The sequence below is a fragment of the Pelecanus crispus genome, chromosome 8 (genome assembly GCF_030463565.1).
Source record: "Pelecanus crispus isolate bPelCri1 chromosome 8, bPelCri1.pri, whole genome shotgun sequence".
Classification (NCBI taxonomy): domain Eukaryota; kingdom Metazoa; phylum Chordata; class Aves; order Pelecaniformes; family Pelecanidae; genus Pelecanus; species Pelecanus crispus.
This window is the reverse complement of record NC_134650.1, coordinates 18,626,158-18,638,952: the sequence shown is the minus strand read 5'-3', so window position 1 is coordinate 18,638,952 and position 12,795 is coordinate 18,626,158. Positions and strand designations below refer to the sequence as shown.

Here is a 12,795-nt window from a genome sequence, read left to right as displayed (position 1 = left end):
GGAGAGCTCTTCACTACTCTTGCTGTTATGATTCCTGATTTTTTTATGTGAAGCTGCTGAATGTGGGGTGTTTGTGATCTGAATAAGTATAGTGGATAACAAGTTTGCAGCTGTCAGAAGGTAGGATGCAGTGTGGGTCCCAGAGACAACAGGCTAACGCTAATCATCTGCCCACAGATCATTTCCTCTTATAAATAGCTATACTTTGGTGTCTTAGAATCCTTCATTTAAACCTCTGTTCCTTCCCTGGAATAGAGAGTGTTATTTGTGCTGATACTGCTGTAAAAATGGGTGTTAAACTGGTTGAGCACAGAGTTGCTGTAGCCAAGGTGGCTAGAAGGCATAGAATTGGACCACTCTCCCACACCATGACTGGGGATATTAGAGAGTGGAGAGTAGGAATTAAAGCCTACCATATTCTGTCCCATTTTGTCAATGGGTTCAGAGTTGAGTCCCAAAGGCACTGAGCGGCTCACTGAGTTAGAGCTGTTAACATACGCAGTCATACTGGAGAGGAAATTACTGAGGCATGGGCTACTGGAAGATGGAGGTGGAGATCCTTTCTCAGGTGAATTGTCAGTCCCAGGTGATGAGCTTTCCAAGATATCCTGATGCTCTACAGCTTTGGGGCTGCCAGTCAGGGCACCATCCTCTGATTTCTCAGATGCAAGAGTGGCAGCACTACCCCCAATGTCAGACTTCCTTTTCCTCTTCCTGCGAAAGTTTCCATTGTCAAACATCTTTTCACAGTTTGGGTCCAGAGTCCAGTAATTCCCTTTTCCTGTCAAAGGGGACAAAAGCACATTTTTAGTTGAAAAATATGCACACAGACAGCAAAGAGCAATCTTCTAGGGCTTCACAATGTTTCTCTGTGTTCACAGAAACAGAACAATTGCATCAGCAAAACCCATACGTATTTTTTAATCACACAAAAGTAGAAGTCTGTTGAATTCAGAAAAGGGGTAAAGTTTCAGGTTGTATCCTTTAGCCCTGACTTCACACAGGTAAAACTACAAGTGGAGCCACTGGGAGGACTTTTTGGGTTTGGACTTTTTGTTTTGTTTTCTTGGTGAGGGAAGGAGGTTTTCAGTATATAGCTGGTCCTCTGAACTGACAGCTGAGAGTAATCAAATCCCATACTGGGCTGCTCCTCCAGATTCAGTGGGGTAGGATAAGTTTCTAACAAGATAGAACCAGATTTTTGGCCCTCTGTGGCAGCATAATTGAATGGCTTTTAAATGTTCCCAATGGTTCTCAACAGCTATTGATAAAAAACAATAAATAAAGGGAACAATCTGACAACATATCAGCCAAGGGGTTGGAAACAGCAGAGGTGCGATTCCAAGCAAAACACTATTTGAAACAAACAAAATAAAAGCAGCCTGCTTTCCCCTTAAGAATTATTGTTGACTCCCTAAAGCTACTGGATTTCTTTGACAAATCTGAGTTTGCCTTATCCTCTTTCCATTAATTCCCACTTAAGTTTGACATAAGTCATATACATTACACCAAATGGGTTTTGATGTGACCTTGCTGAGCCTCATGCTCAGCGCATTGATCAGTTCTCAGGAAGACCTGGAGCAGTAAAGAATCCCGTTCCCCGCAGAGATTTAATAGCAACACTGATTCAGACCTCAACTATGCATAGTTGCCTTCTAGTTCAGGCCTATGAAAATAGGACAGCTACTATGTGTATGTCCTGTATCTAGGTTATTATGTCTCTTTACAATGTATTAGGCATTTTTAAATTATTCAAGTTTAGTTAGAGGCGGGGAGAAAGAGGGGAAGAGAGCTATACCTGGATCGTCTTCGTCTCGGGGCACCTTCTTGAAGCAGTCGTTGAGAGACAAGTTGTGCCGTATGGAGTTCTGCCAGCCAGCTTTGCTTTTGTTATAAAATGGGAAGTTGTCAGCCACATACTGGTAGATCTGACTGAGAGTCAGCCTCTTTTCAGGTGCTCCATGGATAGCCATGGCAATAAGTGCAGAGTAGGAGTATGGTGGTCTAACCAGCTTCATAAGCTCTTCTTGGGACGGGAGAGGAAGCCAGCCAAGGTCAGTTCCTCCCAAGCTATGCATGTTAGGCAAGAGCTGCCTTTGCATCCCATAAGACTGAGGAATGAAGGGACTGGCATTGGATCCTGGGAGATATGGTGGTGGGGTAATGGAAGGTCCATTTAGCCAGAGGTAAGGATTGGGAGTAGCGTTGTAATCCGTCGTCTCAAAGGTGCTCGGTCGCTGTGGACTAGGGATGTTCTGTGGATGGAAAAAGTTCTCATAGTAGATACTCATCTCTGGAGGTTCTTGACCAATATTTGGAAATTGTGGACTGCAGCGTGGTGGAGAATGCGTCTGTGGATCAAAGGAGCTCATGCTCTAACCTAGGCAGCTGATAAGTTATGACACACCTGTGCTAGTGCTCCTTTCCTGAGACAGGTGCATCACCTGTGCCCTTCCCTACGTACTTATGCACCTGTAAGTGTTTCAGCTTGTGCTGCAGGCTCCACCCCACAGCCCTGAGTGGCTGCAGATGAGGACGATATCCTTTTTGGAATGCTGGCAGTCCCAGCCCGTCAGTGATGTCACATCAACCAAACCTGAAAGTTACAACTGTTTATCTTCTGAAATGAATGAAGGAATTTTCCACTAATGTGATGCACATAAAGAAAGCCTAAGGTGCCTTGAAGTTAAAACCCCTCATCAGAGATCCTCCTCTTTCCACCTTTCACAATGAAACTTCGGCATTTAGTATTTCCTTCTTCTTAAAGAAAAGCTACTGTCAGTCATCAAAGAAATAATAGGCATATATATACGCTTAAAAAAAAAAAAAGAAAAGAAGAAAATGTCAGACCTCCTTTTCTTTGTGTAATTTTAATTACAGAGTTGCTTGTACTTTCCCCTAGGCAATCACAGTACTACAGGCAAATTCTGTAGCTGGTTACTCACGTGAGTAATCTTACTGATATAAATGGAATTAAGGATTAATCTTGTGAGAAAAAAATTTCAAGCTTAATCATCAAACCTTTCTTTAGAGTTTAAACTGGTGAACTGAGATGGGAAATCATTATTTGCTGCTTCCTCTTTGCTGCAGTATTGGTGCAGAGAGCTCATAAAACCTTTTAGCAGACGTTCCAAGCGGGAAAGAGGCAGTGTTCAGCACAGCCCTTTTCAGCTAAGTTCCAATAACTGTGCTTGTATCTATACAGACAAAATTTTATTCCTTAAAATTAAGTAACAAGGTAAAACCCGCTAGCCCTTTTATGACTTGGAAAAAAACTTACTGCCTTGCATGGCACCCTGCACTTTTGAAGGAGGAAAAAGCAGAGCTGCAATCTCACCAACACCTGTCTCAGAATAAGAACAGCTCGTACAACTGTTTCACTGCATGGAAGACTGCACTGTAGTTAAAAGCATAGTTGCAGTTCCCTTCAGAAGTGATATTTGCATATTTTTTATGTTTAAGGCAGATACATAGATTTGGAACTGGACTCAGCCTTAATAACCCATGAAATTAAAGAAAGTCCTGGTATGACAAGGCCTTTAAGATGGCTGTAGTCCTATAATTTCTGCAGAAACACAAGTTTTATTCTGTAGATTTGAATTCCTGGCTGTACGAAAGACTTTTTTTGCTTTGTCACACATTCATCAATTCACTTAATCTTTTGTGCTGCAGCACCACCAAGATTTCCCCCCTCCCTAAGCATTAGTGATTCACCAATGTCATGTTCATATTGTTGTTGCTTTGAAAGGTATGAGAAAAAATTCACTGGAAATACAACTGAAATATTGAGTACAGAGTGACAAAGCTAGCCAATTTGCCAGCAGAAATGCGTCTCTACAGCTGTTATTTAAAAAAAAATACATGCTTTCACTGCACATAAAATCACTTGTACCCCAACTATGGACAATCAAGTTGCTATTTTAATTTGAATGACCGGGACTTCAGAGTTTGTAAATGCTAAATAGCCTATGCAGAGATACACATTAAACAGACCAAAGTTAAGTGGAACATAGTGGGGCTGGCTGATTTTCTAAGTGACAACTGCTGTGCAAAAGGTGACTTGGACAAAAAAACCAAATGATGATTCATTTTTCAGGAAATAATAATGTGAGTACCTCCCTCCTCAAGAAAGTTATCTGAAATATTTTTTTCTCCATAAGAATCCGAGTTACAAACATGCAAAAAGCTGTTTAAGCAACATTGCTTATAGCTTCCTAATTGACTTACTAACATATAGATATATTTTAAAATTATATCTGTAGTCCTGCAAATATTAATGTTACAAATATTGATAATAAACCCCCCATTATTTACAGAAGAGTCAATGGAACAAAATGTTTAGGAAATGCTCAAATGAGTAAAAACACTTTTACAATGAACTAAGACCCAGAATATAGTGTGAAAAGTAAACATAATAAATTTTTGATCCTCTCAACAAATTACATTTTTGCCAAAAAAAACCCTTGAAAACAAGAAATACTTGCAAATTCATTACTGCTCAGGGTTCTTCTATTCCAAGAAGTAAAAATTCACCTAACTGCATCATGGACTTTGATGAGTGGCATCTAAATACTTATTCCCTGAGGTGCTCTGCATGCATAGTTACAGTTAAAGTACACTGAAGTGGGTGCCGAGTGAATACATGCTTTGAAAATATGCCAGGCTTTACAAAGGAAAAAAAATACTACTTCTTCAACCAGAGACTGATGAAGGCTGTAAATCTTCCTCTGCAAATTAATCTTTATGAACTTTTAGTGCAGTGCATTTTAGCAAGGTCAACCCCCAGCTGTCCTCTGCAGCTGCCTGAGAATGCATGTTCCTACCAGACCTACCTTGGTGTGACAGCTGAGCAAAGTATCACACAGAACTAAGTAAAGCAAGGACCGGCAAGTACTGCTACTAGCGGAATGAAGTACAAAGACAACTGTAGGCTTCTACCTATGGAGCTCTGAAAGAGAGTGCAAAGGTCTGATCCCTCCTTGGCATGTGTGTTCTGGCACAGTTTCTAGCATAGACACGATCCAATCAGCAATATTTTTCTTCCAACTGACTATGCTTGATTTACTCATATTGGAGTTTAAACAATGCCAGTAAAAATGGTACTTTGTCAGTACTATGGGCACACCTTACTGCTTAAGAATCACTGCAATACATGTTCCTCTATAGCACTTCAGGTGCAGATGCTCATACACAGGCAAAAGGCAGCAAAGAAAGAATAAACTTTGCTCAAGCTGTGATTGCTGAGCAGGGCTGGTCAGAACTGACTGCCCTGGGGTCCTCACCACTGAGACTCCTGTTCTTGGCAGGGCTGGAAGGAGAAGGTAGCAATCCCAAAAGTGGAGAAAGCAGAAAGAAAAATGGTGAGGCTGTCATATAAAGAGGCTGGGAAAAGGTGATATGCTGACCAAGCTATGCTAAAAGATCATGTTTAGGGCTGAAAAACTCTAGAAATAGAAAGGAGACTGATGCTGGAGTCATAGTTTAGTGATCATTACTTCCAAATGCATTGGGTTTGGTGAGGTCTTTGTAGGCAGGATGCATCTTGGTTTTAACATTTCTTTTTACTCCAGTACTTTACAGCCCTGAGTGCACGTTTCTACCAGTTAGAAGCCTGAGCAGCCACAGCTTGTTGTCAACTCTCATGTTATATGAAGATTTGCTCCTCCTGATTTCTTAAGCAAAGGTCCAAAATCTGCAAGGTTGAGGCCGAAGCCCCTGCAGAACTGTCGTACTCCACAGGTTTTTTAGGTCAGCTCCTATGTACCCCTCTTCTGCCAACAGTAATATTTCTTCACGCTGATTGCCCTTTTACAAGGGAAACCATAGTTGTCTGAAATCTTGGGTTATGAAAAGTTCAAACTAATTTCATTAAAACTGGGATTCCTCAGCTTTTTCACTTACACTCTGAAGTAACCTATACATTCAGTGGTTTTGAAATGCAGCAACTTGGGAGAAGTGTGTACAGACCAGCACTCAGTAGGAAGCAAAAGCACAGGGGTCAAAAGGTAGAGAATAATATAGGGAACTCTTTGTATGCTTTTGTAATGTTTTGGCTGAGATACTCCTACCTACCTTCTTAACTGGATCTTTCAAAACAATAAAGCAAAATAAAGCATGATACCTGCTAATCTTACAAGCACCTTTAGGTCATCATGCTGTTTCACAGTCTGACAGTTTTAGAGAACTTAGATCAAAAGCACCATGCCTGCATGATGCAAAGTACAGCACAGTGCAAACCCACTCTAACGACTCAAGTTCAAAATTTTGCAGTAGTGACTTCATCCTGGCAAACCTTACAACATACTGCATATCATTTGTCCCTCATATAGCCAACATAAATCACTCTGCATCATGTATTTTAGCTAATTAGTCAGAAATCAAATTGATTGTTTACACTTGATCCAGATCATGATACATATTGCCAGATAATCCCATGGTGCAGAGAACCCTTTTTAATGAATATGAAGCGTCAGGCTGTACTGGTAACATTGTTAACTGTTAACCCCAATCCTGGTGTATTAGCACAATCTAATACTTTGCTGAAGAAAAGTTCATCCAAGACATTCATGTGGTCACAAAGAAGAGGGAAAAATTGTTTTTAAAAGAAAAGAGTTCATCTGCAACTCTGTATACCAAACAACCCACCTTGTTTCAGACAATTCACAGAGTGAGTTCAGCAACAATTCAGTATCCATCAATAAGACATTTTCACATAAAGACAAATTATCTATATTTTCAGTTGTCTAGCAGACTACTCGTAGAAGTCTTCATGCCTTAGTCCAATAATCATCTGCCCAGTGTATGCACAAAACAAACCACATCAGCAGAAACAAGGTGTAGCAGGCAAAACAAAGTAATCTCAAGGTCACTACAAAAGCATAGGAAATGTAAAATACAGTATTGCAAAACAAGGGAACTGAGCTTTATTTCTAGAAATGCAGGTTGAACATTAAATTAATGGAAAAGGCAATATCATTTGGATCTGTGCCATAAATGCTGCAACGCTAGAATGCCCTTCGACTTTTTAAGTCTTTCAGAACAAAACCACTGTGGATTTTTAAAGCCACTTTATAACTGGGGTTTTAGAAGACTGTAAAACCTTATAAGGGCTAGTAGCTGCTTTCTGACCATGAGAACTATGGTGATAAAAGTAGCCATAACTCCTGCTTCAACAGAGGCCTTCCACCATCTTGCCAACATATAATATGGCAGAGGAGATTAGGTGTCCCCTGGCTCATGTATTAGTCATGACAGGCCATAGGCAGGCAAGAAATCTATAGCTTCCATTTGGCTGCCTATGGCTCCCATGGGATCTGCTGCATTTAGACACACAGCCATGCTCAACGCTGCAACAGAGGGATGCCTCAGGTCTAAACCAGACATGGAGAGATTCTGCATCAAATTCCTCTCATGTTAGAATCTGAGGTGTCTCTGATTTATGGGAAATTAGCACAAATATAGATAATCCAATCAATCATACTTTGACAACCTCACTGCTGCTACCAGCTTCTGAACAGCTGAAATGCTTGCCTCTTTCAGATTATCTGCTTATTCTTCTATGCCTGCCACTAACCGTTTGTTTATACTAGAAATAAATGGTGCTAAAATCAAATGAGGTGTTGTATGAACATCAATTGTGTTTACCAAGGAAATTAATCTGTACACCTTTCCAAAACCCTTCAGAGTTTAAATTCTTGTGCATTTCAATGAGATGCACAGCAGGATTTATACAAAGAAAAAACAGTAACATGCTAATATTTCTGTTTCAGTCAGATTTCAGCACCAAGGTATTTGCTTGTATGGATAAATCAGCTCCTCCCACTCGACAATTTAAATGGAGATCTCATTGAAAAGACTTTTTAGAACCAAGGATTTTTCAGAAAATATAACTTCCTTTTTTTTTTTTTTTTTTTTTTTTTAATGTTTTGTTCACCCTTTGGTACTTACACAACACAAACACTTGGGGAAAATTAATTAGCAACTAAAACTGGTAAGTGAATTGGTACAATTTTAAGTGCAGTGGCACACCCAGTCATAGATAAACTTAAGGCTGTTTTAATGTAACCAGGGTTTAACTGCAGTAAACTAAGATCATCTAACTTATGAGTAGGACGATTTACAGTGTTAATAATCCTTGCACTTCCAGTTACTCCACTTTGGTTTTCCTGGTACCTGGGTAGACAGATCAGTAGTTTTTCTATTATATGGGCAAAGTATTGCAACTACTTATCTCCCCCTAGTGACATTTTTTGAAAATGTATCGAATTAGTCCGGATCTGCCCTACAAGAGAACTTAGTAACAAGTTTTTATATTGGCGTGACCGCTGTCCCCTTAGCAATATTATATAGATGTAGATTTGTAATTCTGGGATCTGTAAAAAGAACCAATGGTGTATGTAAACATTTTTAGCTTTTTCATATTAGAATCCTTTTTTTTGCTTTGAAATCCTGTGCAGAAATTCTGGTAAGTTTAGAGACTTACGTCTTTCTTTTAGGTTTGTTTCCTTTGCTTTTTTGTTTTCCAGTACTGATCTCCAATAGTACTGTTTTCTTGTTTTGTGAAAGAAGTCTAAATGCAGTTGTTAAAGATTCTACAAATTCAGGCATTGTGTATTAGTACTATAGAGTGTGTCAAAGCTCTACTGAAGTATTGCTGTGTGTCAAAGCAACTGAAATGACATAGTGAAGGCTTCACATTCCTCAGTATTTGTAGAATCCAGGTTTCGAACCATAACATGCTTTATTTTATGATAAAATACAATATTCTTGGCTAAAACAGCCGCATCTAAAGCAACTCTATCCTCGGCAGTTTTCTTATGTATAAAAACATAGCTGCAAACATTCTGGGGAAAATCTTTCCTCAAAATATTTGTCAAACATGGAGATGTTTTTAGACTTTTTCTAGTTACAACAACAGTGCAAGATTCCTACTACTTGACCTACTCTGTTTTTTTTGACTGCCCACCTGCCAGCTCAAGGCATAGATACCTTAAATTACTATTTTCTGATCCCCCATTACCTTTCCTGTGCCTTTTGAATCAATCACCACTTAAATCCATTGTAACACCATCAACACGCACCTACCATCAGCTGAACTAATTCAAGTTAATGGGAAGGCCTATGAACTGTTAGCTGTGAATGACAGATAGTTCATGCCTCTCACGCTAACCTGTTAGTAAATGTGGGTTGAATAACCACATGCATAATAAGGCATATGGAACTGCAGCACACACTAGTACTAATGAAAAAATCGTTAACATAGAAACTATACTTGTTAAAGCACAGACACTCACAGTGGCTGTCTAATTCTAGGGTCAGCCACATGAAAGTTCGCTCATGCCATAGCGGAGATTTCTGCTACCCTGGAAGACAAAGAACTACATTGAAAAGGGATAATTCTATCCAAAACACAATCAGATCAAACTGTCCTCACTTTAAAACCATGATTAAATTTATCTAACATTTTAAAGTTTATGAAATTCATGGCCTACCTGAGGTTTGTTTGCAAAGCAATTAGTCATTTACAGTGTTAATCTTTAGCACACACACTGCATCATGGTAGCAAATCAGAATAGAAAATTACAGACTGAGTCAATAAAGAACTACTTTCCTCACCCCACAGCAGTAAATACTGCCAATGCTAAAGTCCTTACAAATGAGGGCAGCCCTGGAGTGTTGCTCAATGTTCCCACTCAAAAGGACCTTCAATGCCCAAGAGCAAGTAGGAACTCACTTCTGGGAGGGAAGTATAAGTAAATACTACAATACTAGTGACTACTCCAAGGCATCCAGGATAGGAGATGGAGGCAAGCTTTTTTCATGGAGGCTTCCATATTCCTTGGAAAAAAAAGATTTGTGTAACAAGATAATGAGTTATTTATGTAACATCGCTCATGAGTTGGCAGGGCTCATCAAGAGGGCTTTAAACTAGGTTCAAAGAGGGGAGGGGATATAACCAGGCTCACTAGAGAGGAGCCCTAGGGTGGCAAGGCAACAGTGAGGGTGAAATTCATAGCCCAGCTCAAGTGCATCTACACCAATGCATGCAGCATGGGCAACAAACAGGAGGAGCTGGAAGCCATTGTGCAGCAGGATAGCTATGACTTAGTTGCCATCACAGAACCATGGTGGCATGACTCTCATGACTGGAGTGCTGCACTGGGTGGCTATAAGCTCTTCAGAAGGGATAGGCAAGAAAGGAGAGGCAGTGGGGCGGCTCTCTATGTTAGGGAGTGTTTCGATTGCATAGAGCTCAACGATTGTCATGATAAGGTCGAGTGCTTACGGGTAAGGATGAGGGGGAAGGCCAACAAGGCAGATGTCCTGCTGGGAGTCTGCTATAGACCACCCAACCAGGAAGAAGAGGTAGATGAAGCATTCTGTAAGCAGCTGGCGGAAGTATCACAATCGCTAGCCCTTGTTCTTGTGAGGGACTTTAACTTACCAGATGTCTGCTGGAAATACAACACAGCAGAGAGGAAACAGTCCAGGAGGTTCCTGGAGTGTGTGGAAGATAACTTCCTGACACAGCTGGTAAGTGAGCCTACCAGGGGAAGAAGTGCCTTGTTTGACCTGCTGTTTACAAACAGAGAAGGACTCATGGGAGATGTCATGGTCGGAGGCTGACTTGGGTGTAGCGCCCATGATATGACAGAATTCTCAATTCTTGGCGAAGTAAGGAGCGGGGCCAACAAAACCACTACCATGGATTTCCGGAAGGCAGACTTTGGCCTATTCAGGACACTGGTTGGGAGAGTCCCTTGGGAGGCAGTCCTGAAGGGCAAAGGGGTCCGGGAAGGCTGGGCGTTCTTCAAGGAGATCTTAAAGGCGCAGGAGCAGGCTGTCCCCATGTGCCATAAGACAAACTGGCGGGGAAGATGACTGACCCGGCTGAACGGGGAGCTTTTTCTGGGACTCAGGGAAAAAAGGAGAGTTTACCAGTTTTGGAAGAAGGGGCAGGCAACTCAGGAAGAGTACAGGGATCTCGTTAGGTCATGCAGAGAGAAAATTAGAAAGCCAAAAGCCCAGCTAGAACTCAGTCTGGCCACTGTTGTAAGAGAGAATAAAAAGTGTTTCTACAAATACAGTAACAACAAAAAGAGATCCAAGGAGAATCTCCATCCTTTATTGGGTACGGGGGGCGGGGGGGGGGGACACACGACATTGCCACCAAGAATAAGGAAAAGGCTGAGGTACTTAATGACTTCTTTGCCTCTGTCTTTAATAGTCAGACCGGTTATCCCCAGGGTTTTCAGCCCCCTAAGCTGGAAAGCAGGGGTGGAGAGCAGAATGAAGCCCCCATAATCCAGGAGAAAGCAGTTAATGACCAGCTACGCCACCTGGACACTCACAAGTCTATGGGACCAGATGGGATCCACCTAGCAGTGCTGAGGGAGCTGGCAGAGGAGCTTGCCAAGCCACTCTCTATCATCTATCAGCAGTCCTGGTTAACATGGGAGGTTCCAGATGACTGGAGGCTTGCCAGTGTGATGCCCATCTACAAGAAGGGCTGGAAAGAGGATCCAGGGAACTACAGGCCTGTCAGCCTGACCTCAGTACCGGGGAAGATCATGGAGGGGTTCGTCTTGAGTATGCTCAACAGGCATGTGCAGGTCAACCAGGGGGTCAGGCCCAGCCAGTATGGGTTCATGAAAGGCAGGTCCTGCTTGACCAGCCTGATCTTCTATTACCTGGTGACCCACTTAGTGGATGAGGGAAAGGCTGTGGATGTCATTTACCTGGACTTTAGCAAAGCCTTTGACACTGTCTCCCATAGCACTCTCCTAGGGAAGCTGGCGGCTCATGGCTTAGGCAGATCTCCGCTTCGCTAGGAAAAACCTGGCTGGATGGCCAAGCCCAGGGAGTTGTGGTGAACTTAGTTAAGTCCAATTGGCGACCGGTCACAAGTGGTGTTCCCCAGGGCTCGGTTTTGGGATCAGTCTTGTTTAACATCTTTCTCAACGATCTGAATGAGGGTACTGAGCGCGCCCTCAGTAAGTTTGCAGATGACACCAAACTGGGCGAGAATGTTGAGCTGCTCAAGGGGAGGAAGGCACTGCAGAGGGACCTGGACAGGCTGGATTGATGGGCTGAGGCCAACTGTATGAGATTCAACAAGGCCAAGTGCCGGGTCCTGCACTTCAGTCACAACAACCCCATGCAGCGCTACAGCCTTGGGGAAGAGTGGCTGGAAAGCTGCTTAGCAGAGAAGGACCTGGGAGTGTTGGTTGACAGCTGGCTGAACACGAGCCAGCAGTGTGCCCAGGTGGCCAAGAAGGCCAACAGCATCCTGGCTTGTATCAGGAATAGTGTGGCCAGCAGGAGCAGGGAGGTGATTGTCCCCCTGTACTCGGCACTGCTGAGGCTGCACCTGGAATAATGTGTCCAGTTTTGGGCCCCTCACTAGAAGAAGGACATTGAGGTGCTGGAGTGTGTCCAGAGAAGGGCAACAAGGCTGCTGAAGGGTCTGGAGCACAGGTCTTATGAGGAGTGGCTGAGGGAACTGGGATTGTTTAGTCTGGAGAAGAGGAGGCTGAGGGGAGATCTTATCGCTCTCTACAACTCCCTGAAAGGAGGTTGTAGTGAGGTGGGTGTTGGTCTCTTCTCCCAAGTAGTTAGCGATAGGATGAGAAGAAATGAGCTCAAGCTGCACCAGGGGAGGTTTAGATTGGATATTAGGAAAAATTTCTTCACGGAAAGGGTAGTCAAGCATTGGAACAGGCCAGCCAGAGAGGTGGTGGAGTCACCATCCCTGGAAGTGTTCAAAAAACAGGTAGACGTGGCACTTTGGGACAT

General features: G+C 42.4%; 1 protein-coding gene across 2 annotated transcripts; it reads right to left on the bottom strand.

The window, feature by feature from the left end:
- Positions 1-227: 227 nt before the first annotated feature.
- On the bottom strand, positions 228-2,372 carry FOXI1 (forkhead box I1). Of its 2 annotated transcripts, none has more exons than XM_009479390.1 (2): positions 1,771-2,372; positions 228-471 (listed from the first exon to the last, which is right to left on the bottom strand). In XM_009479390.1, exons 1-2 carry the CDS (start codon positions 2,370-2,372, stop codon positions 228-230), a joined length of 846 nt encoding a protein of 281 aa, XP_009477665.1. The 2 variants fall into 2 exon arrangements, with proteins under 2 accessions (XP_009477665.1, XP_009477664.1); XM_009479389.1 differs by having other exon boundaries at positions 228-781; positions 1,799-2,372.
- Between the last annotated feature and the right edge of the window lie 10,423 nt (positions 2,373-12,795).

Coding starts and splice junctions, on each gene's coding strand:
- FOXI1 (XM_009479389.1), bottom strand. CDS start 2,372: ATGAGCTCCTTTGATCCACAGACGCATTCTCCACCACGCTGCAGTCCA. Junction 782..1,798: donor CCGAGACGAAGACGATCCAG/GTATAGCTCTCT, acceptor CCCCTTTGACAG/GAAAAGGGAATTACTGGACT.